Here is a 21260-nt window from a genome sequence, read left to right on the forward strand (position 1 = left end):
CGCCCTCACGGCCTGTGGACTACAACACCCAAGAGCCCCCGCGGGGCCGGACCAATGGGAGGAGCCCGTTCGGGGGGCGGGGCGAAGGACAGCCAATGGGGTTAGGCTGGCTGCGGACGGTTGCGGCGAGCAGCCCCCGAGGACGCGGCCCCGCAGCGCTGCCCCCGGCCCTGCGCTCGTCCCGGTGCCGCCGGTTCGCTGTGCCCGCGGCCCGGCCCGGCCCGGCGCTGAGCGGGGCGGTGGGCGCCGTGAGTGAGGGCCGGGGAGCGGGGCGGGGCCGGGAGCGGGGCCGCGTTGCCATGGGGACGGCGCGGGCGCCATTGCGGAGCTGTGAGCGGGGCCCCTCAGGCGAGCCCCGTCCGTGCCCCGGGGCCGTGCGGGCGCAGCCCCGAAGCCGAGCTCTGCCTCCCACCACCGCGGGTCTCCTCACCGCTTCTCCTTCCCAGCAAACGCCAGCTCTGGTGGCAAGGAGAAGCTCAGGGTTTCAAGTCTCAGAATCATGGAGTCGTTAAGGCTGGAGAAGACCTCCAAGATGACCAAGTCCAGCGTTCCACCTGCCACCTCCGTGCCAAGCTCTCCAGAAAGTGCCTCTTGTGCTACTGCTAAGTGTTTGTTTCGGACACAGAGCACTGTGTGCTCCACAGCAATTAGCTGACTTGACCAGTCAGATGCAGTATCCATCCATAACCCTGGGATATTTATCTTGGAATTGGCACACGGAGCCATCTAGGCAGTTTGTTTTATCCCCATGGGCCTCTCTGACCCTTGGCAAGCTCTGCTCAGTGTCAGAGCACAGTGCTCCAGCCATGAGGATTTCCCTCTTTCCTATCTAAGTGAAATTCAGGGATTGTCTCACACCAACAAAAACACCATGGATGAGACCTATAAAGTATCTACAGAGGCAATTTGCAAGTTATAAACTTTAGTTGAGTTTAACTTCATTTTCTGAGGAGTGTTCCTGGCCAATGCAGATAACTGTCAGTGTCATCCCTTGAACAGTGGTTTCAGTTGTGAACAACATTTAGGAATTTGGCACACGAAGCCATCCCAGGCAGTTTGTTTTATCCCCATGGGCCTCTCTGACCCTTGGCAAGCTCTGCTCAGTGTCAGAGCACAGTGCTCCAGCCATGAGGATTTCCCTCTTTCCTATCTAAGTGAAATTCAGGGATTGTCTCACACCAACAAAAACACCATGGATGAGACCTATAAAGTATCTACAGAGGCAATTTGCAAGTTATAAACTTTAGTTGAGTTTAACTTCATGTTCTGAGGAGTGTTCCTGGCCAATGCAGATAACTGTCAGTGTCATCCCTTGAACAGTGGTTTCAGTTGTGAACAACATTTAGAATGATAAAAATGTGATAAAATAATCACATTGTTCCTTCAGTGATGAACATAAATCCATGGAATCACAGAATGGTTTGGGTTGGAATAATGAGCACATGTAAGAAACACAAAGTCACCAACCTCCCATGGTTCTTGTGGGTCTCTTCCAACCCTGGGTGTTCTGTGATTTCTGAGGAGTGTTCCTGGCCAATGCAGACAACTCAGTGTGATCCCTTGAACAGTGATTTCAGTAGTGAACAACACTTAGAATAATAAAAATGTGATAAAATAATCACATTGTTCCTTCAGTGATGAACATAAATCCATGGAATCACAGAATGGTTTGGGTTGGAATAATGAGCACATGTAAGAAACACAAAGTCACCAACCTCCCATGGTCCTTGTGGGTCTCTTCCAACCCTGGGTGTTCTGTGAAACCTCTGAACCAGAAATAATTCCCTCTCATGTTTGACTGCCCAGAAAACCATGTGATTGTAGCATAAAATGTAAAGTTTTTCTGTGAGGGTGAATGATCTGACCTCTTAGGTCAGCTGCAGTTCCTACTGTGCTGTCTCAACTTCTCATGGACATCAAGGAACAGGAGGAAAGAATCCACTTTAGAAACACTTTGAGAGGTCAAAAATCCATGAATGTGCCTATTCTTAACTATTTTTTAAAAATAAAAATCCAGTGAAAACAAAAGTCAACATGAATCACGTGGAAGGTTCTCTGCCCATGGCAGGTGGGTAGAACAAGTCTTTAAGCTCCATTCCAACCCAAACCATTATGAGATTCTATGACTTTGTGATCATTTTATCTGTCCTTTAGGTAGGGGGGAGGGGAATGTGAGGGAAATTGGGAAGAGGAGTCAATCCAGCTGAGAGCAGGGGTGTCAGCCTGCCTTTGCTCTGTTCCTGTCCCATCCCTGCAGGCAGAACATGGCAACATGCTTGGAGAGGACACAGTTACAGCACTCTGGCTAAGAATCCAAAAAAAATCTTTATAAATGAGCCCTGAGGTATGTGTGGTGAGTAGGGCAGAAAGCTCTCAGCCCTCTCTGAACTCAGGTGGAAAGGAATAACTCCAAAAATGCAGATTTTAACATTCCCTGCTGGGAGTGCTGGGAATTCCTCTGCCCTGACCACACACACTTTGTCCTTGTTTCAACTGATGTTATCTCATGTTTGGAGAGGTGTCCTTAGGCTCATCTTTCCTTTGCTCCAAGGGAAGCTGTCCCAATGGCCTCAGAAGCACAAAGTGAGGATGCAGAACATGCAGCTGAGCCTCCTGCAGCTCCTGTGCAGGGGGACAGGACATTCCAGTGGGGAGCCATCCTTGCTGCAGTGAAAGACCAACTCCCATCCCTGGACTCTGACTCCTCCACAGTAAGCACCGAAATTCTGCCTTTCTTCCCTCTGGATCATGGGGAAAAAACTCTCAAAGGCAAGAGCAGGTGACCTCATCAGGCATTTTGGGGTGGCTGGTGTGGTGTCCTGGGTGGGCTGCCTGTCCTGACTACAGGACACTGTGTTAATCCACAGCCTTCTGGATTAGCCTTAATTACCAGAGTGTGATTGCCACCTCCTCTCCCTGTATTCTTTGGATTCTGCCCCACCTGCAGAGCTGCCTCCAGCCCTGGGGCCTGGAGCTGCTGGGGCAAGTCCAGAGGAGGCTCCAGGATGATCAGAGTATTTTGGATTATTTTGTGCTTGAGGCTGGTTCTCCACAAGGCATGTGGCTTTTTTGTGCTTTTTACCTGCCAAAGAAGCATAATTGCAGAAACCTTTTCATATGAGGTGTGAGACTGAGAGGTGTGTGCAGTGTTCTTCCCTGGTACAGGTTTTTCACTTGCTGGGTCTGGGCCAGGTTGTTCTTGGCTGCTGAAATCTCTGCTCACAGGACAGCATTGCTCTGGTGCTGCTCTCTAGTCCAAGATGATCTGGCATCGACTTTTCTGAGGGGATAATGTGTCTCAAGGTTTGATTATTCGTGGCTTTTTGTCCAGATCACAACATTGTGTTAATTTTCAAGCATGTATAAACTTGAAAAACGTTTTGAACACACAAAGGATGTATTTTATCCCAATTTAGTGTAGCCATCAATGGCACAGGGGGAGATTGTGAGATGTGAAAGAGCTAGAAAGGCCTCCAGGGTATTCATTATTTATAATTTTCATTTGTTTTTTATTATTAATTATTTATTATTTATTATTTATCAATGATCCAAAGCAGTGTGATCTGCTGGATAAAGTGTTGATAGGGATTCCATGACTTGGATTCTGCACTTGGATCTCTCACTGTCATGCTGGACAAGCCACATTCCCTCACTGTTCTCAGTTCCCTCTACCTACACTGTTTTAATTATTTAGAACAACTCTGGTGTATTAACATGTGTCTCTGTAGTACAGATGAAGACCCAACACTGAAATTATTTGTAGGTTTTCTTGTTCAGTAAATTAAACCAGGCTAAGCCAGAGGAGCAGCTCCAGATTTTGGTGCCAAAAACCATTGAATAACCCCAAATCATGCTGAACATTTTTTTCACTCTTTACAATCTCCGAATTCTCTGTTTCTATCCCACATGGAAAAGATTTCCTGCAGAAGGAACTGAGGCAATCTGTCTGGCACTTCATTTGCATTCAAAAGATCTGCTTGTGTAATCCCTGTCCTGCTGAGGCTGCAGTTCCAGGGCTGCACCTTTGTCCGAGGAATTTCCACGTGGGAAAGATCCATTTGTGCATCCAAGAGCTGTCATCTGAACGTGCTCTGCTCCCACCTCCAAAAATGGCACTCACAAATGTGTTTTGTGCCCCGAAGCCCTTTCATTACCCTGCTATGCAATTTATTAAGAGGAAAGATGTTCTGTTGCAGTTGGTTTCGTGTTAATGACACCAGAGAGGATTCTCTGCAGTGTGAAGTCCCAAAAATGCACACTTGCAAAACAAAGGGACAAGCAGGAAAGCTGTGTCCTGACTGCTGAGGAGGTGCTTAATCTCCTTTTGGTGTCCATGCATAAGGATTCATCTCCAGTGCATATCTGATGTTTAAAAAAGGGATTTTCAGAGCTATCTAAATGCTGCCCAACCAAACACAGATGCTGTTTGCATTCTGAACAGGAATCAGGCTCCTGAGGGCAGTGAAAAGCCTTCATGGCCCTGCCTGGCCTCACCTGGGGCTCCAACACCTCTATTTGAGCTCAACTCTGGCCCTTCCCCCCCTCTCAGAGCTATGTTAGGGGAATTTTGGTTGCTAGTTATGGTCCTGCCTGAGCCAGATTTTCACCTGTGAATTGACTTTCAGCCTTGATCTCTGACCAGCCTCATCACTCCCAGATTGCCCAAGGATCTGGAGTTGTGCCTCAGCCTGGTTGCTCCCCTGCTCTGTCCTGCTTGTTCCTCTTGGGTGCTGTGGGACTGGGCTTTGCCTGGTGTGGCCTTACCTTTCCAGTCCCTGAGAATCCCAGAATTTTTTGGGTTGGAGGGATCTTAGAGCTCATTGAGTTCCCCCCCTGCCATGGCAGGGACACCTCCCACTGTCCCAGGCTGCTCCAAGCCCTGCCCAGCCTGGCCTTGGGCACTGCCAGGGATCCAGGGGCAGCCCCAGCTGCTCTGGGCACCCTGTGCCAGGGCCTGCCCACCCTCACAGGGAACAATTCCTTCCCAATATCCCATCCAGCCCTGCCCTCTGGCAGTGGGAAGCCATTCCCTGTGTCCTGGCACTCCAGGCCCTTGTAAATATTGAGCAGCTCTGCTCCTGCCTCTCTGGGGTAGTGCAGAGAATCACTTGGGAATTAAAGAACTCCCCACACTTTCCATTGCTTTTCTCAGCAGCATGTTTGTCATCACCCTCCAAGGGAATTTGATGTTTTGCATGTTTTTTTACGTTTGGAGCTTGCTGAAATGTGGGGTTGGTGACTCTTGGGCTAGCAGACTGTCTCGTAAAGGTGTGACTGCAAGGAAACCTCTTGTCTCTGCACTTCAAGAGGTGCCAACATGGGAGCTGTCACTGCAAACCAGATATTCCAATATCACTGAGTATTTCAGTGTCCTGTTTAATTTCTCTTTTTTTTCTCTGTTTGCAGTCTGATTGTGAGAATGATGAGGAGCTTTTCATCTTCCAGAGGGACCTGCCCAACTTAATTCCAGACCTGTCGGAAGAACTGATGATGTTTTCCCTGGAAGACTCCCAGGAGCAGGTTGGGACTGTTGTGTGTGGCCTGTCCTGTCACCCCTCTGTTCTGGCTGTCCCCAGTGTGAGCAGCTGCTGATGTCTGACCTATTTGTCTGAACAGGCAAAGCTTAGTCCTCAGTATTTTCTCTCACTAGGAAGTAGAACATTTTTTTCTCTTTTTGCAGTGGCCCTTTAAAGTTTTATCTGTTCTTGAGATTTTGGACCTTTTTTGTCCCATCTCTTGGCAGTTTTTATTGTCCCTTTACTGTTTTTCTTTCCTGTACATTAATTTTTCCTGTGCACTAATTCCTGTGCAATCATTCTATGTGTCCAGAAAATTAAATAGGACAGTGCAGGAAAGAGGAAAATTTTGAAGTTTACCCTTTGAACAGCTTTTCTGGAATAAAAGAATCACATTGTTCCTTCAGTCAAGATAAATCCATGAAATCACACGTGGTTTGGGTTGGAATAATGAGCACATGTAAGAAAAAGTAATTTAAAGGATGTTTAGCAGTTTCAGAAATTAAAGTTTTTGGAAAGTAAACAGTCTCACTGTTTTCCATGAGGGATGTGGTGTGGGTTGTTTCCATATGGTATCTGAGTTGGAGCTGTTGCCTTCCAATCACTCTGTTTTGGTTTTCTATCCACTTCCAAAGCCAGGGAGATTGACTTTCTCTATGTTTGTGCTTTCTGTACCTGTAGCAAATCCAGGAGACAGAAAGACTTCCATGGGAGATCTGGAACAGAAACCTAGAAAGTTTTGACTTTCAGGAAAAAACAGATGGTGCCCAAATCATTGCAAAAGAAGATGTACAAATTATTAAAGATGAGGCTTCTGAACCTGTCAGCCAGACTGAAGAAATGCCAAGCCAAAAGAGAGCTGTTATTGAAGAATCTCCCTCAGATTCCACAGATCACCTTGAGGAGAAAGAAATGGGCAGGACACAGGCCAAGGAAAGAGTGAACTCCTGGCCTAACACAGCAGTGTCTGTGCAAGAGCTCTCCAGTAAAGAGGAGAGAAAAAAGCTGATAGAGACAAAGATACTCCACAAGATCCTTGTGGAGCCACCCCCAAAGCAGGATGTCAAGCCTCCCTCCCATGGCATCAACAACTGCCTAGGAACACTTGCAAAGGAGGAAACCTCTTCAGCTGAGTATCTTGGAGAAGTGACCCGTTTGTTATTGCAGGCAAGTGGCCCTAAAATAAAGCTGCAGGTGGGCTGGGGGCACAGTGCAGTGCCTGTGTAACCCCACTGCAGCGAGGAGCTGAATCCCACTTCTGACACTCCACAGGGCTCTGTGATACACAAGTACCAAAAGCTGCCCCAGAGCTGTGAGTGCAAGTCCAAACCATGGCAAAAGCCATGGATCTGCAGCAAGGTCCAGGAAGTGTTAGGGAAGCCAACCACAGCACCTGTCCTGGGAAGGCAGGGAGTTTTTCAGGTCCCAGGCAGAATTGCATTAAAACAGGGAGCTTGCTGGCCTTCCAATGGGGTGCTGGAGGTGAGGAGGTGTTTAGGGCTGTTCCTGAAGTCCTAAATCTCACCCACCTAAGGCAGGTGGGATGAGCAGCTCAGTGTTAAATGGAATGTGGCTCAGAGTCAGGGTGGTTTTCTTCAGCACTGAGTTACAGATTTTCCTGTATTGATTTTTAAGTTCATTAGGACTTAATCAGCAGAGAACAGGTCCTGATCTTTCTGTTCAAAGCCTTCCACAGGTCAGAGTACAGATGTTTCCCTTCCCCTTTCATGTATTCACAGAAATGAACGTTTTGATCTTAGAGCTGTTCCAGTCCAGGCCAATCATGCAGCTGCTGGCCTGTGAGTTAAATTGTGCTGCATCACTGAAGGACATCTTTTTCAAGTGGGTCTGGATGTAATTCCCAGCTCACCTCACAGAATTCAGTCTCTGTTCATTCAGGAAGCACTACTTGCCTTTCAGAACCTGTTTGATGTCAGTGACTTCAATGAGCTGAAGTTTGGTGCTTTGGGGTGAGTTCTGAGACCAGACTCAGTGAATTCTCACTTTCATTTGGAAGGAGGTTGTTGTTCCCTAGCTCAGCCAGGCACCTCAGTTTGTGTCACGTTGCTAAACCTAATCTACAGTTTCTTCTTGACTCCTATCAGTTAATTTGATTTTTTTTCTTAAGTTCCTTTCTGTATTTGAAATGGAATTGTGCAAACCTTCCCTTCTATTTCTTCTGGACCTTCTGGAACTTAAACCAGTGCTGTAGTGTTAGAATAGATCTAATTAAGGTTCAGATATGTGTGAAGATTTATTGCTCAGGAAGGAGGGAGAACCTTCTTTCAACAAGAGGGGGAGATGTTGGTGGTTTTACAAGGTGAAACTGCTGGGTTTGGAGGCTGCTTCTGTTTTTTTAAAGGCCATGAGTGGTTGTGTTAAATGCATATTTGTGGCAGTGGTGTCATTGTCACGACTCACAGCCCCCTTCCTTTCAATAAAACTCATAAGTACTTCTAATTTCTGGTGATGATATTTCACATGGGTGTGGATTCCTTTCAATAAAACTTCAATTTCAAATAGTATTGAGAGGGGAAAGCAATGAGTGGTTTAAAAGCATGTGGACTTTGATGGCAGCCTTTGCACCTGAGTCAGGTGAGTGTGTCCTCAGCCAGGGATTCAGAGCAAGGAAATGGAGGATCCACTCTTCAGGGTGGGGTGAGCAGCTGTGAGATATCATCTGATACTGACTGTACCCACAGCAATAGGAATTTACCCTGCTCAGAAGTTGGAGTGGGAGGAAAGGGCTCTTCTCAAAGAACTAAAGAGCCACAAGTCCTTCTCCTGTGGGTGGCAGTGAGAAGTTCTCACATTATTCAGGATCAGAATGCACATGCTTGGCCTTGTATCTGGCCACTTTTTAATCTGTTCCACTGTCTCCGGTGATTTTTTGAAGTCTTATGAAAAGGGTTCATGATTCTCAGAGAAAAAGCCTCAGCAGAAGTAGCTGAAGCAGCTGGAGGGATGCAATAAATGCATTCCTTTCCTTACAGCACTTCCTCTGGAACAGCTGAAAGCAAGCTGGCACTGAAATTAGGGGTGGTCTTTTGGGAGTCAACTTTCCATCATGTTTCTCTTGTCTTCTTTCAGAATATTGAGAAATGGGATGTAGACAAGAATCTTGAGGAGCTGGAGCAGCAGGGAAATAAAACTTGTGCAGAAGTTGCTTTCTTCCCAGCAGATTATGGTAATGTCACTAGTTGAAAGTGCATAAAAATAAATAAAACTCAGGTTCCTGTATGTAAGTTATTCTCTGCAGCATAATTTTGAATGCAGAAATCATAGTGGGTTTTTTAAATGCTTCTAAAACATGTTTAATTAGCTTCCCTCAAGATTTCATCTAGGTTTCTTAGCCTGAAGCCAGTTCTTCTCAGCCTGCCACGGGCCAGACAAGGCAGTTACAATATTATCTGTATCCTTCCCCTGCTGCCAGGCTGTAGGAACAGGAACAGTGTGAACACGGGGAATGTTGGGTGCTTTCATGGCAGAAGACCACAAGTGATGATTATTTTGCTGCTCTTCCACAGAGACCTTCAGGAGGAAGTGTGAAGATGAGCTCATGGAAAGGCTGGGAGAGCTGTGTGCCAGGCAGTCCAGGGCAGTGTCCCCTGCCTGTGAGAGGCCATCAGCAAAGCTCTGCTCCTTCCAGGGACAGCAGGACAACAAGTGAGTCCTTTTCTGTCACATATCCCAGCTCATCCTGGCTGCCAGAGTGGATACTGGGGAACTCCTGGACTTCCACAGGGGTTTTTCTCTGTAGCCTTGCAGAAAGCTGATATTGGAGTTGGGATACTCAGTCCTTCATTTCAATTTGATGACAAACACCTTGGCATTCTCCATCAACCTTTGTCTAAACCTTACCAGGCACTTGGGATAAATGGGAAAGGCAGGAAAATGAGGCTAATCCTGCTCAGATTTTTTTGTCATCTAGGGTACCAATTTCTCTTACTGGTACCTCAGTTGAGCAAAAATACACAGGATGATTTTCTGTGGGTATCAGTGGAGATGTCAGTGCTTCTTGGAGGTTTCTGTGTGATGGAAGAACATTTTCAGGCTGTTCAGAGGGAACCACATCAATTGTGGCAGCACAGAGGAAATAATGAGTGAAACAGTGGAGGGGAAGGTGGGAAATGTACTCATTGCCAGAGCAGGGAGAGCCACGAGGATGATTTGTACTTTGTATACCTGGGAAGATAAAATGGAATTACCAGAAGAGGCAGAGAGGAAAGGGAAACTTGTTCTTACAATGAGAAGTTAAAAGTTGTGATGTCTCTGGTGCCTGCCTTTGTTCTCCAGAACAATTTGGTGGTGTCACATTTTGAGAACTAAACATCCCTCTTCATCCTGCCTGTGATCTGTGCTCCTGGGGGAAGCTGAATCCTTGAATTCTGACAGTAGGCAGTAGCAGAGTTGGAATCTGTGTGGTAGCCAAGCACAAAGCTCCTTTCTCAGTCCAGTTTTGATCCTAAGGCACTCCCTGCAGGGTTCCTTGGCTGGATAAGGCAGAGGATGTGCTGAGATGGTGTTTTCTGTGTGTAGGGATGTTGCCTTGCTGTCATCCCCACCAAGTTCTCTGAGGATGGGCAGGATGAGTTTCCAGGGCCTGCCAAAACCTGCAACTGTGTACATAGATTTGAGAGATGCTGAGCCACCAAAGTCAGTGACAGTCCCTGAAGAGGAGCAAAGGTAAATCCTGGCTTTATTGGGAGTGAGAAATAAGTAATAAAAAGTGAGAAACTTAAACCTTTTGAATCTCATGCTTGTGAAATGTAACTTTAAAAACATTCTTTCACGCCTCTGTCATAAGGAGAAACCTTGTATTTAATAAATAGCTACTAGATAATAAACAGGTAAACATTTTGTCCTAGTTGCTTGAATATTTGAGTTTTCTTTTTGCTAGAGTAATAGTGTGAAGGACTCTCCATAACACCCTGAGGTCTTCCCTGGAAGTATCTCTCTCTTTTTCCTCATTTTCTAAATTTGCATCCTAGAAATGACCAAAAGACAACACTCAGCTGGAACAGGGTTAAGTAATATGGTCTGATTGTTTCACAGGGCAAGTGACAGCTCCTCCTCTGAAGAAGAAGAAGAAGAGAATGAGACAATTAGGGATGAAGCAGAAAGGAGAATGTAAGATTCTTTACCAGGACTGTGTTCCAAGTGATATGATATCCATTTTTTCTGAAACTAAAATAATTGCTCTAGCAATGATCAGAGTGAATGTTTGTGTACTTAAATATTGCCATTCCTGATCTTCACAGTAAAAAAAAAAAAAGCCCAGTAGTGAAAGTGCTCCAGTGTGGCCCCAGGAGGTCACTCTTTTCCTGTTGCATGGTAAAGCTACCAAAGGTAGAAAGTTGTTGATCCTTGAGGCAATATTTACACTGTCCAGCTCAAAACACAGCCAGAGGTGCCCTTGGGGCTGGAAAATGTGAGTTTTTCTCCAGCCCTGTGTGAGTGACACCAGAACTGTGTTTGACAAGACTCAGAACCAAACTTTGGAAATGTTGTAGGGACTTGACTCAGACAAACCTTCATTTTTAAATAATAAAATGGGCTAGAATAGATAGAGATTTAAAGAGAATATTGATTACATTGTATGGGCAGGGACCCTCCAAATTCTCCCAATTGGAGGGGAAAGGGGAGAGAGTGGGATGGGTGGAATCCTAAAGTGTGAACTCCTCAACATGCACAGATGCCAGCCTTTTCTTGCTAAACTCCTGGGTTCATATCCATAGGTTATTAGACATTTGTTTAATGTGAAGCAGAGGTGTCAGCTTTCAGCATCCTCCTGCACTCATGCTCTGGGTTCCATTTGGAATTCTGCAGCCTGCAAGTTCAAGCCACAGCAGGGCAGGGGACAAGCAGAACATGTGTCTTCTTGTGCCAGCCACCTACATTTCTTTTAATGGTTTGGAAGAAGAGATGATTTGACAAGGAAGCCAAACAATGAGCCAAACAAGAAGCCCAAACAATGTAATTTAGAACATCTAACCCCAAACCAGTAAAAGGCAGGGACAAGGGGATACCTGGGGAGCTCTCCATGGCACTGACACAAGTTCAGCTGTTCCATCAGTCTAAATCTGCAGTGATGGAGAGCAGAGCTTGGATTTTGATTAATTTAATGTTGCTAAAGGACATGCACAAATGTAATGCCTGGCAAATGCTGCTGAGTTCTGGTTGTAAATAAGAAATCTTCTTGGTCTCAGCAGGGCAGGATTCTGATCTCATTTGTGAAGTGTCTATCCAGTTTCATTTTTATCTGGAACAAATTATTAAACAGGAATTATTATTCTGTGCATGTAGATTATGTCAGGACAGGACATTCCACTACCACAGTAATGTGCTTGCTGACAGTTTAGCAGTCACATTCAGGAAATTAAGCCAAACATTCAAAAACTGTAATAATTATTAGAAAAAGTTTTTGTCTGTGTGTATTTGAACCCCAACTCCTGTATTCAAAGGGGACAAAAATCTATAGGCTCTGATTTCCATGCCAACCATACATTTGTTCAGGCCTGTTCTGGTAGGTGTTTGTGTTGTGTCTGAAAGCAGAAGAGGTAAATAAATTGCCAGGAAGATGAATTTTGTGTTCTGGCTCTGCTTGTGTCTCCTGAGTGTTGGTGCTACTGTCACCCCCAGTTATCGTTGCTGTAGATGCTCAGTCCTTGTATTGAGCTCTCATTGTAAGTGAAGTTCCTCAGAGATTGACTTTGTTCCTATAATGCTTTATCTTGATGAAATCAGGGCTTTATTTCCTTTGCAGGAGGAATTGCTCAGGGAAGAGCCTGTTACTGCAACAACTCCGAGCAGCCCGTAAGGAGGCCTTGGAGCTTCTTCATAAAACCTCTGTTCCAGCTGAGAAACTGCATCCAGAAAGGCTGGAAGACACACCTTCCTCTAATAAAAGTCAAAACCAATCTTGTAAAGCAAGGCAAGAGACAAATGAGGTGGTTCCCATGAAACTGATGAGATTGGAACCAGGCACAGAAAGTCCCCCCTTTTCAAGCTGTGTGGGCAATGGAGCTGACACAGAGAAGGAGAACAAAGTGGAAGCTGAGAAGATTCAAAATGCAGGAAATGCTCCAGAGTGTCCTGTAATTACAGAACTGCCAAGGTATCCCACAGGAAAAGTAATCAGAGCCTTTGGATGTGGCTTCTCTAATTGTCCAGGACTAAAGAAAATTGCTTACCTGGGCTGTGAGTTGGAGCAAGAGGGTGTCTGGATTTGTTACCTGGCAAGAACAACAGTCCTGGCAGCTCCTGCTGGAAGGTTTAGAGGCAGCCTCAGTGGGGCCTGGCATTAGATGAGCTATGGCACTTCTGACATTGGAAATGGAGCCTTTTTCTTTAGCTTTTATTCTACAGAAGAGGAGGATAACACAGTATTGATCTTCTTTAGGAACAACAGCATTGAGGATTGCTAAGCACAGCTTCCTAGAAAATAGGTCTGGAAGGGTCAGTCTCCCTGTGCCAATAAAGAGTGAGGTAAAATCTAATATCTCCTGGCAGATCTTTATAGAACTTGGTCTTGAAATCCTCAGTGGTGAGGATTCCTTGGCTCCCAGGTAGTACATTTTGCTGTTTAATTATCCTTAGAGTTGTAAAGCTTTTCATTAAGTCTAATTTAAATTATTCCCTCTCCAATTTAAGCTTATTTTTGTTGTGTTCCCAGAAGGAATGGAAAATGGTTTATTCTGTGTCTCAGTTTAAAACACCTTTTACAAACTGGAAGATGTATCAGTCTCCCCTTGTAATTCTTTTCTTCCAAAGAAAGGAATTCTGACTCTTTGCCAACAAGAAAAGTGCAAGATCTTGGAGTTACAAAGTACACCCACGAGGAATGCCACAGGAATATCTTGGAGAGCTTTAAAAAATAGAAATAAGAGTGATATCAATTGAGGAAATTGCAGAGTTTTTTGGGCCTCTGCCTCCCTGGGCTTAGTTAAATGTAGTGTATTCTGCAGAAGGTCTAATTTCAAAGTGAAATCAGGTGGTTGCCTTGTGCACCTGCCCAACTGTTTGGGAGAGCTCCATTATGCTGCCTTTTCAAAGGTTATATCCTGCTATTTTCAGAGTGAAATTTAACATTCTGACTTTGACATATGAGTCCTGGCAAGAATCAGGATCTGCCTGCTCTGGAGACTGTTACTGTGTCAGAGTTAAACACGTGCCTGCCCTGCCATTTAGACACCTCAGTTCCTGTGTACCTGCTTTAAATGGCAGGTGGTTGCTTGCAGGGTTTTTTCCCTCTGGAATTCCTGACATTAAGCTCATTGCTTCCATCAGGAATACTAAACTCCATTCTCATTACCTGTTAGCCTGAGATGGCAGCCCATGGCCAGGCAAGAATGTGGGTTATTTACTGTCTCTGAGTGATAATTCAGTGATTTTCACTGATTTCACTTTTCTCTCTTGCTGTTCTAATTATTGCTGGGGCACCTGGGGCCGGAAGAATTTGGAAAAAATTGACCTTTGTGTTTGCCACAGAAATGGCAGATGAAATCTCCCTGTGGGCATCCGGGTGTAGAAAGATGGGAGGTCTTGGGGTCAGGGGAACTTTATATCTGTCATATCCTATAGCAGATAGGAAAGGAAATGGGTCTAGACTGGGAGTCTTGCTGTGGAGATGGGGAGTGACACATCACAAACAAACAAAATAGATGTTCATCTCTGCTTAAAGGAGTTTGCATCTCCAGATAGATCATCACCACTTATCAGAAGTTTGATCTCTGCTCCTTTTCTTTGAGGTGTTTTTCTTCTTAGAGAGATGATTTCATCCACTGACAAGTTCTTGTGTCCCCCCACAAATACCAGAATTGCTCTCTAAATCTATTTTAGCCTTTCATGTCATGATTCCCCTTCAAGTGTATGGTGTAAATACAAGAAAAAGAGAAGTACAGCCAGATGAACAAGTGGCTTTTCCCCCCCAAGTGAAAAGCTTAATCTGTGTATTTTCCAGGAGAGAAGGAAGTGACAGAGAGCTGTCCCAAAAGGAAGAGGAGATGAAGGAGAGGCAGAAGAGATGCAGATTGCAGGAGCAGCTGGAGCAGTGGCAGCCTCAGCGCTCGGTGTGTGGGAAGCAGCCCATGGCAGAGAACACCCCGCTCCTGTTCCACAGGGTCAGTGGCTCAGGGTGGGCTGGGCCTGCAGGGTGCCCTGGTTTGAAAAGCCAGGTGTCTGCTAAGGAAGGCAGGAGCCTCTCTTGAAATGGAAAATGTAAACCCCTTCCCTCTGAGTTATTGTAATTTTGAAATTAAGGGGCTCTCAGACAAAGATATGAGAATAGCAATAAGAGTTCTTTACTAGGAAAACTAAAAAGAAATACAAATGCAATAGTACAAAAAGAAAAACCACTGCCAGAGTCAGAATAGGCCCTGACCCCCCGTGGGTCAGGGTGGTGGCACAGTCCCATCCCATGGGGGCTCAGCCCTCCTGCAGTGCCAGCTGTGCTTCTGCTGGAGCAGGGATCCTGCACAAGGGGGGAGTTTTCCTCTGCAGCTCCAGGGCTGCTGGAGATGGGCCTGCTCTTCCTCTGGGAATGCAGGGCAGGAGAAAGCTGCTCCTGTGGGAATGCAGGGCAGGAGAAAGCTGCTCCTCTGGGCATGCAGTGGGCAAAGGCTGCTGTGCTGTTCCAGGCTCAGATTGTATCCAGGTAGGAATGCTTGGCTCCTGCCCTGGGCGGAGCATCTCCCCATGGGATGCTGGAATTTGATCCCTGCCAGGGGCAGCTGGGAGCAAAATGTCATTTTTATTGCATTGTTTCAAATCTGTTTGTTATGGAGCACTATTAGTTGAGGAGAGGAGCAGCCCTACAGCTCTTCTCTCACACTAAGAGAGAAGAATTCCCCATTTTTCTGTGCAGGGAGAGCTCCCCAAGCAGCTGCCCTCCAGTTCTGACCTGCTTCCTGGAATCAGTGGCCTCAGTGTCATCTACTTCACAGCAGTCTCCCACATGATTTTTCACAACTTTTCCTTAAAAAGTGAAATGTTTTTACTGTTTCTGCTGTTGTCTGCCCCCAGCAGCTTTACAGTTCACTTTTGTGGACTGGTTTTGAGGATTGTGGGTTTAACAATAGGTTTTACTCCTGATTAAGGGGGTATGAAATGATCTTGATTTTAGTTTGGAGGACAGGGGTGTTGTTACTCCTCAGAAGATTTCTCTCTGTCCCTGCCCTCAGAAGAGGGCTTGGAATGAGATGAGCTTTAGGATCACTCCCAACCCTTTCCATGATTCCATGACAAGCAGTCCTGCTTCATCCATGCACTGATTCTGCTGAACACAAGGCCAGGTGAGAAGGTCAGAGGAGGTGAGAAACTGCAGAACAACCATAAATCCACCTTAATGATTTATCTGGGCTAATGCCAGTAACAAAGCTCTTCTGTCAATACAAAAGTTGAAAGACTCCACAGCCCTAGATTTGGGGCTGGACCATTTAGGTTTGTTTCGTAAATTGATTGCTGTGGTTGTGGAGATTTGAAAGCTCATTTTATTTAGCACTGGATTAGTCAGTGAGGAGGAGTAAAGGACTAAAAAGCTCCCAGCTGAGTTTCCCTCTGCCAGCCTGCTTTGACAAGGACAGCACAGCACCCAGAGCTCTGCTTTGGAGTGTAGAAGTTGTGGAGCCTTTGGTTTTGCTCCTCCCTGGCTGTTGGCAGGTACCACTTCCAGTTAGCCCTTATTAAGATGCAGACACTCACTTGCTCCTCAGAAATCCACGTGGGCCTTGCTCTCTCCTTCCTGACAATGCACCAGGCAGTGCAGATTTACCCTGTGTTTGGTCATTTCCCATATTTGCTGTGCTGATGCCAATTAAATGAGGATGTGCTTTGTCTGGAGCAGAGTTCAGGGTGGATCTGTGCTGGAGCTGGAGCTGTACATGGTCCCCTAAGGGATGGGATGATGTTCCAGTTGTGGCAGCAGGGACAGGGGCATTTCTCACCAGCCCAGGCTCCTGCTGCCTGTGCAAACTGCTCCAGTGCCCAGAAAGAGGGAGAGGAAACTGTTACAGACAAGAGAGGACAGAGGGCAGGGTTAGGGTGGGATTTTGGGAACAAATTCTTCCCTGTGAGGGTGGGCAGGCCCTGGCACAGGGCAGTGTGGCTACCCCTGGATCCCTGGAAGTGTCCAAGGCCAGGTTGAAGCAGCCTGGGATGGCAGAAGGTGTCCCTGCCCATGGCAGGGAGTGGGATGAGAGGATCTTTATGGTTCTTCCCACCCAACCCATTCCATGATCCCAAACTAAGTGCCAGCCTGCTGCAGGGGACCTGCCCAACCTCCCAATGCACCAATGGTAAAAGGAAACCAGCACAACCCATAATAACCATGTTATCTGGGCAACTCTGCTCTTAGTTCTTATTCAGAAATATTCATTATTAAAATTAAGACTGAAAAATGGATCAAAATCATCTATCAAATGCAACAGTCCTTTATAAGATTACTTGCAATATGCTTTGATAGCAGCACTTTTTCCCTTTGAATTTGAACAGGGTTTTATTTTCTTTCTTTTCTTATGAACACAGACAAAAAAATTTTGACTGTTTTGACATTTAAAACTAAGAGCCCCTGTAATTTGGCAGCTATGTCTCAGTGAAAATATCTAATACCTATATATAAACACCTATATTCAAAGAACAAGCCCCAGTGTTTGACAGAGTAGCACACTTGCAAATTTGTTTTGTAAGTCCTTTGTTTTGGCAGTGATAGATGTTCAGATCTGGAACACTTGTCACAGTTTCCAGAATTCTTCTGACCATTTATAATGTACATAAATAATTGAATTGAATAATAATCAGAGGGAAAGTTTAGAAACTCTGCAATTACTGTAGCTGAGGTGCTGGGAAAGACTGGCAAAGGAAATTTAAAAAGCTGCATTAGGGTTACATTAGAGTTCTTTTCTAAAATGTAAAAGCAGATTTAATGTGCTGTCTCCTTTTTCTTAACCCAGTTCAGTCAAACTCTGTCCTCAGCTTCACTCTGAAAGTCAGGGCTGGGGAGAGGTAACTTGAGAGGCTGAGAATTCACTTCCAGGGCACTTCAGCTGCTGAAGAAGGGGCTGAGATCCAGTGGATTTTCAAGACATGCAGGTGCCAATTCCCTGGGAAATCAGTGGGTTCTTTCTAAGAATTCTGCCTGTCAGGTCCATGTCTGGAGGTGTCTGAATACTTGGGCAATCTGGCTCACCTCTTGGTTTGAAAAATAATGAAGGGAATAACCTGATTTTTTTAATGCTGTGTTTTGATTTTGTTTGTTTGTTTTCCCTTCTCTGCACCACCCAAACTTTTGGTGAAATTGAAGACTGATATGAGTTGATCTCTTCTGAAATTTGGCCCCCTAATCACATTTTAACCTTTGAATCTGGTTCAGAACTGATGCAAGCACCTGGAGTCCTGTGAAAGCCAGCAGAGTGGTGCTGTGATCCTCACTGCAGGGTCAGGCTGAATTGGTAGTTTAGAGGAACAGCTCAGGGTTTGTTTCATTATGTGAGCAGTGTTATTGATAAGGGAGACAGAAGGAATGCTCACAGGATGTAAAGCACTTAAATGGAGGATGTAAAATAAAGTGAGTTTGATCTGTCACTTCATTCATCTTGCTTATTGTGATAAGTAACTTGGTGCTGATGTTGTTTTCTGTCACATTCCCATTAGGTGGGATCCAGATATTGGTGGTAACTTTTGCCACACTGAGAGCTGAGTTTTATTCAGGTGCAGCACAAGCAGGTTATTCTAAGGATATCACAGGATCCCAGACTGGTCTGGGTGGGAAGGGACCTTAAATCCCATCCTGTCCCACCCCTGCCCTGGGCAGGGACACCTTCCACTATCCCAGCCTGGCCTTGGACACTTCCTGGGCTGCTGGGGCAGCCTGTGCCAGGCCCTCCCCACACTCTGAGGGAGCAATCTCTCCCAAATATCCCATCTAACCCTGCCCTCTGGCAGTGGGAAGCCTTTGGGGAAGACAAAGCAGGATCTGCAGCTGAGAGCAAGGCAGGCAGGGCAGTCCTGGCCAGCAGGGAGGGCAGTGCCACAGTCCCAGAGCAGCTCCAGTGAGGGTGGCCAGCTGGCAAACATGTGGGAATGAGGAGAGTCCAAGATGAAGGGCAGAAAGCCAAGGCAGGGGCAGGACCCAGGGGCAGCCCAATGATCACCCAGGGGGTCTGGAGTGATGGAACAGCACAGAGCTGGAGCCACAGTCAGAGCAGGGGCAGTGCAGGTGAGGGAGTGAGGCCAGGCAGAGGTAGAGCTGCTCTGCAGCTTGTCCAGGACTAAGGGAAATGTCTCTGCTGAAAAGAAGCTTCACAGAGCTCCTTTTCCAGCAGCCCCATGTGAAGTGAAACTCCTGAGCTTGTGTCAGACCTGGCCTTGAGCACTGCAGCCAAACCCCTGCACAGCCCATCCAGCCCTGGAATTCATTTAACACACAACAACTAGAATTTAGCTTGTACTTATCTCTTTTATTATTGGAAAAAGTAGGTGTTTTCAGCAGGGTTTCAGCTTGACTCTGCATTTATTGCTTTATCATGATATGGCAGAACAGGATGATGTTGTTGGAGAGCTATTAGGAGCCACCTTGTAAGCAGCCCCTTATAAACACAGTTTTATCTCCCTAACACAGCCAGGGTGGTTGGGAAATGAATCTGTTGACTCATACTGAGGCATCTCATTTTTCTTGGCATTCACAATCACTTGGGCTAACCTTGTATTAGTAATTATATTACCATGATCCTCATCTCATTGCAGCTTAGCCTTACAGCTGCCTTACAAAACAAAAACATCCAGACACAACAGAGTCATTCTACTTTAACAAATAGATGATGTGGGTACTTTCCTTTCCATCTTGTAAACACAGGCTCCATCACCATTTTGGCAAAATCAGCAGGTTCTTTATGTTAACACCCTGTTGACTCAGTCGCTGGTGTCAGGGAGAATTCTCAACCACAAGATGTTCCACTTGTATTGCAACAACACTACTTCTTTATAGAACTTGGTCCTGAAATCCTCAATGGTGAGGATTCCTTGAATCCCAGGTAGTAGATGTTGCTGTTTAATTATCCTTAGAGTTGTAAAGCTTTTCATTAAGTCTAATTTAAATTATTCCCTCTCCAATTTAAGCTTATTTTTGTTGTGTTCCCAGAAGGAATGGAAAATGGTTTATTCTGTGTCTCAGTGTTTTAAACTCTCAGTGTTTTTACAAACTGAAAGATAAAATTACCAATTTATCATGGTCAAATCCTTCCTTGCCCTTTGATGGCCTTGTTCTTTCTTTGATCCTATATTTCTTCAGGGGAAATCCCTGACAAAATCCATATTTACCATCCAGAGTGGTGCTGAAGTGCTGGACATTCTGCTACTGGGACAGTTACTCTGCATCAGCACGATCTGCCTGAAAGTAGGGATTGATTTCCAAAACTTGTACAAGTATTTTTAGTTCAGTTACTGGCCCCAGAAGTTATTTTTAAGTAGGAGGTGCCTTGATCTGCAAATTGTCAGTGAAATGCTTTTGATTCTTTACCTGTCTTCCTTAAATAGGTGCCTGTGATTGCCATTGCTGTTCCATGGGTGTTTTGATCTTTTTGAGGCAATGGTGCTGACATCAGCATTGGAAATTTCCCTTTTCTTCCATCTTTGGGTTGTTCAAGGACTTCGTGGATCTTGAGATCCCAACCCAGCTCTTCACCTGCTGGGCCAGGGCACTTGGGCACCTCCCCAGCTCCACTGGAGCTGCTCACATGACTGCACTGAGATGATGGCCTCAGCACTATTTAAAAATACACCACTTTTATTGCTGGGTGGAAAATGGATAAAGGAAAAGGACTGTAAGAAAGTCAAATTAATGTCTCCACTTAAAGAATGGACAAAGGCCTGATCAACCACTCATAAAGGAATGGGCTTTGTGCCACTTCCTTACAGAAATGCCAATTGATCCCCCCAAATGTGGTGCAGTACATCTATTTGGAGAAGCTGAGGAAACCTATAAAATCTTTTTATGATATAACGATTTTGTTACACAGTAGTTGAATGTTTCTGTATCTGTATTACTCCAAAGGTGATCCTAGTACTACAAATCACCTGTGATCAAATGTTTTCATTGACCCTGGGCCAAAGCAACTGCATCTGTGTAAATGTAATTACAACAGCATCTAGCCCTTACTGTTATTTTAATATAAATTTAAAAACCCACATTAATTGTACAAATCACTGAATATTCCCTACAATAATGTTTTTCAGACACCAGAGCTGAGTTTGGGGTTTGCCTGGCTCCAGGTGCTCTCCCTGTTGTGCTGATGCCAGGGTTGTGGCCAGCAGTGCCGTGCCCAACAGCCACCAGATGGCCCCTGAATTCCTCCTTTTTTTTTTACTGCCAGGCATTTAATGAGTTCCTGAAACAAGATTAAAATCTCTTGTACTTAATGAACCCTCTGCCTCGACTCAAGCAAGGCTTAAAAATAAACTAAGGCAATTAGAGATGGAGTTAAACTTAGCACACAGAGACAGGAGGCCAAGATTCCTGTTTGTGCCACCAGCCCAGCACTCAGCATTTGGAATAGATGGAAGATCCCAAGGAAATGCTTTTCTAGCATGGGTGGCTGGCAGCTGGCACAGAGCCTGTGTTTCTGGCCTCCTCTTCATCTTCCCACATGGTGCCAGGGAAAGCAAACGGGGGGATTGCTGGCACAGCACTTTGGTGGAGTAGCTGCTTCCTGCTGTCCCTGGCTGTGGGCAAAATCCCAGGAGCTGAGGCTC

The 21260-nt window shown here is 45.6% G+C and overlaps 2 protein-coding genes across 2 annotated transcripts in view; both read left to right on the forward strand.

The window, feature by feature from the left end:
* Positions 1 to 113: 113 nt before the first annotated feature.
* Positions 114 to 10650, forward strand: DNAAF8 (dynein axonemal assembly factor 8). The gene is made up of 8 exons (XM_039731870.1): positions 114 to 248; positions 2552 to 2711; positions 5407 to 5520; positions 6198 to 6683; positions 8607 to 8703; positions 9044 to 9182; positions 10056 to 10202; positions 10572 to 10650. The coding sequence occupies exons 2-8, from the start codon at positions 2565 to 2567 to the stop codon at positions 10648 to 10650; spliced, it is 1209 nt and encodes a 402-aa protein (XP_039587804.1). The 5' UTR covers positions 114 to 248; positions 2552 to 2564.
* A 1638-nt stretch (positions 10651 to 12288) lies between these two features.
* The window catches only part of LOC120512983, a 78262-nt gene continuing 69290 nt past the window's right edge, over positions 12289 to 21260 (forward strand). The window contains exons 1-2 of the mRNA XM_039731871.1: positions 12289 to 12633; positions 14479 to 14638. Of these exons, the coding sequence (XP_039587805.1) occupies positions 12476 to 12633; positions 14479 to 14638 (318 nt within the window). The 5' untranslated portion in view covers positions 12289 to 12475. The remainder of the gene's footprint in view (positions 12634 to 14478; positions 14639 to 21260) is intronic.

The sequence above is a fragment of the Passer montanus genome, unplaced genomic scaffold (genome assembly GCF_014805655.1).
Source record: "Passer montanus isolate IOZ18808 unplaced genomic scaffold, ASM1480565v1 scaffold8, whole genome shotgun sequence".
Taxonomy (NCBI): domain Eukaryota; kingdom Metazoa; phylum Chordata; class Aves; order Passeriformes; family Passeridae; genus Passer; species Passer montanus.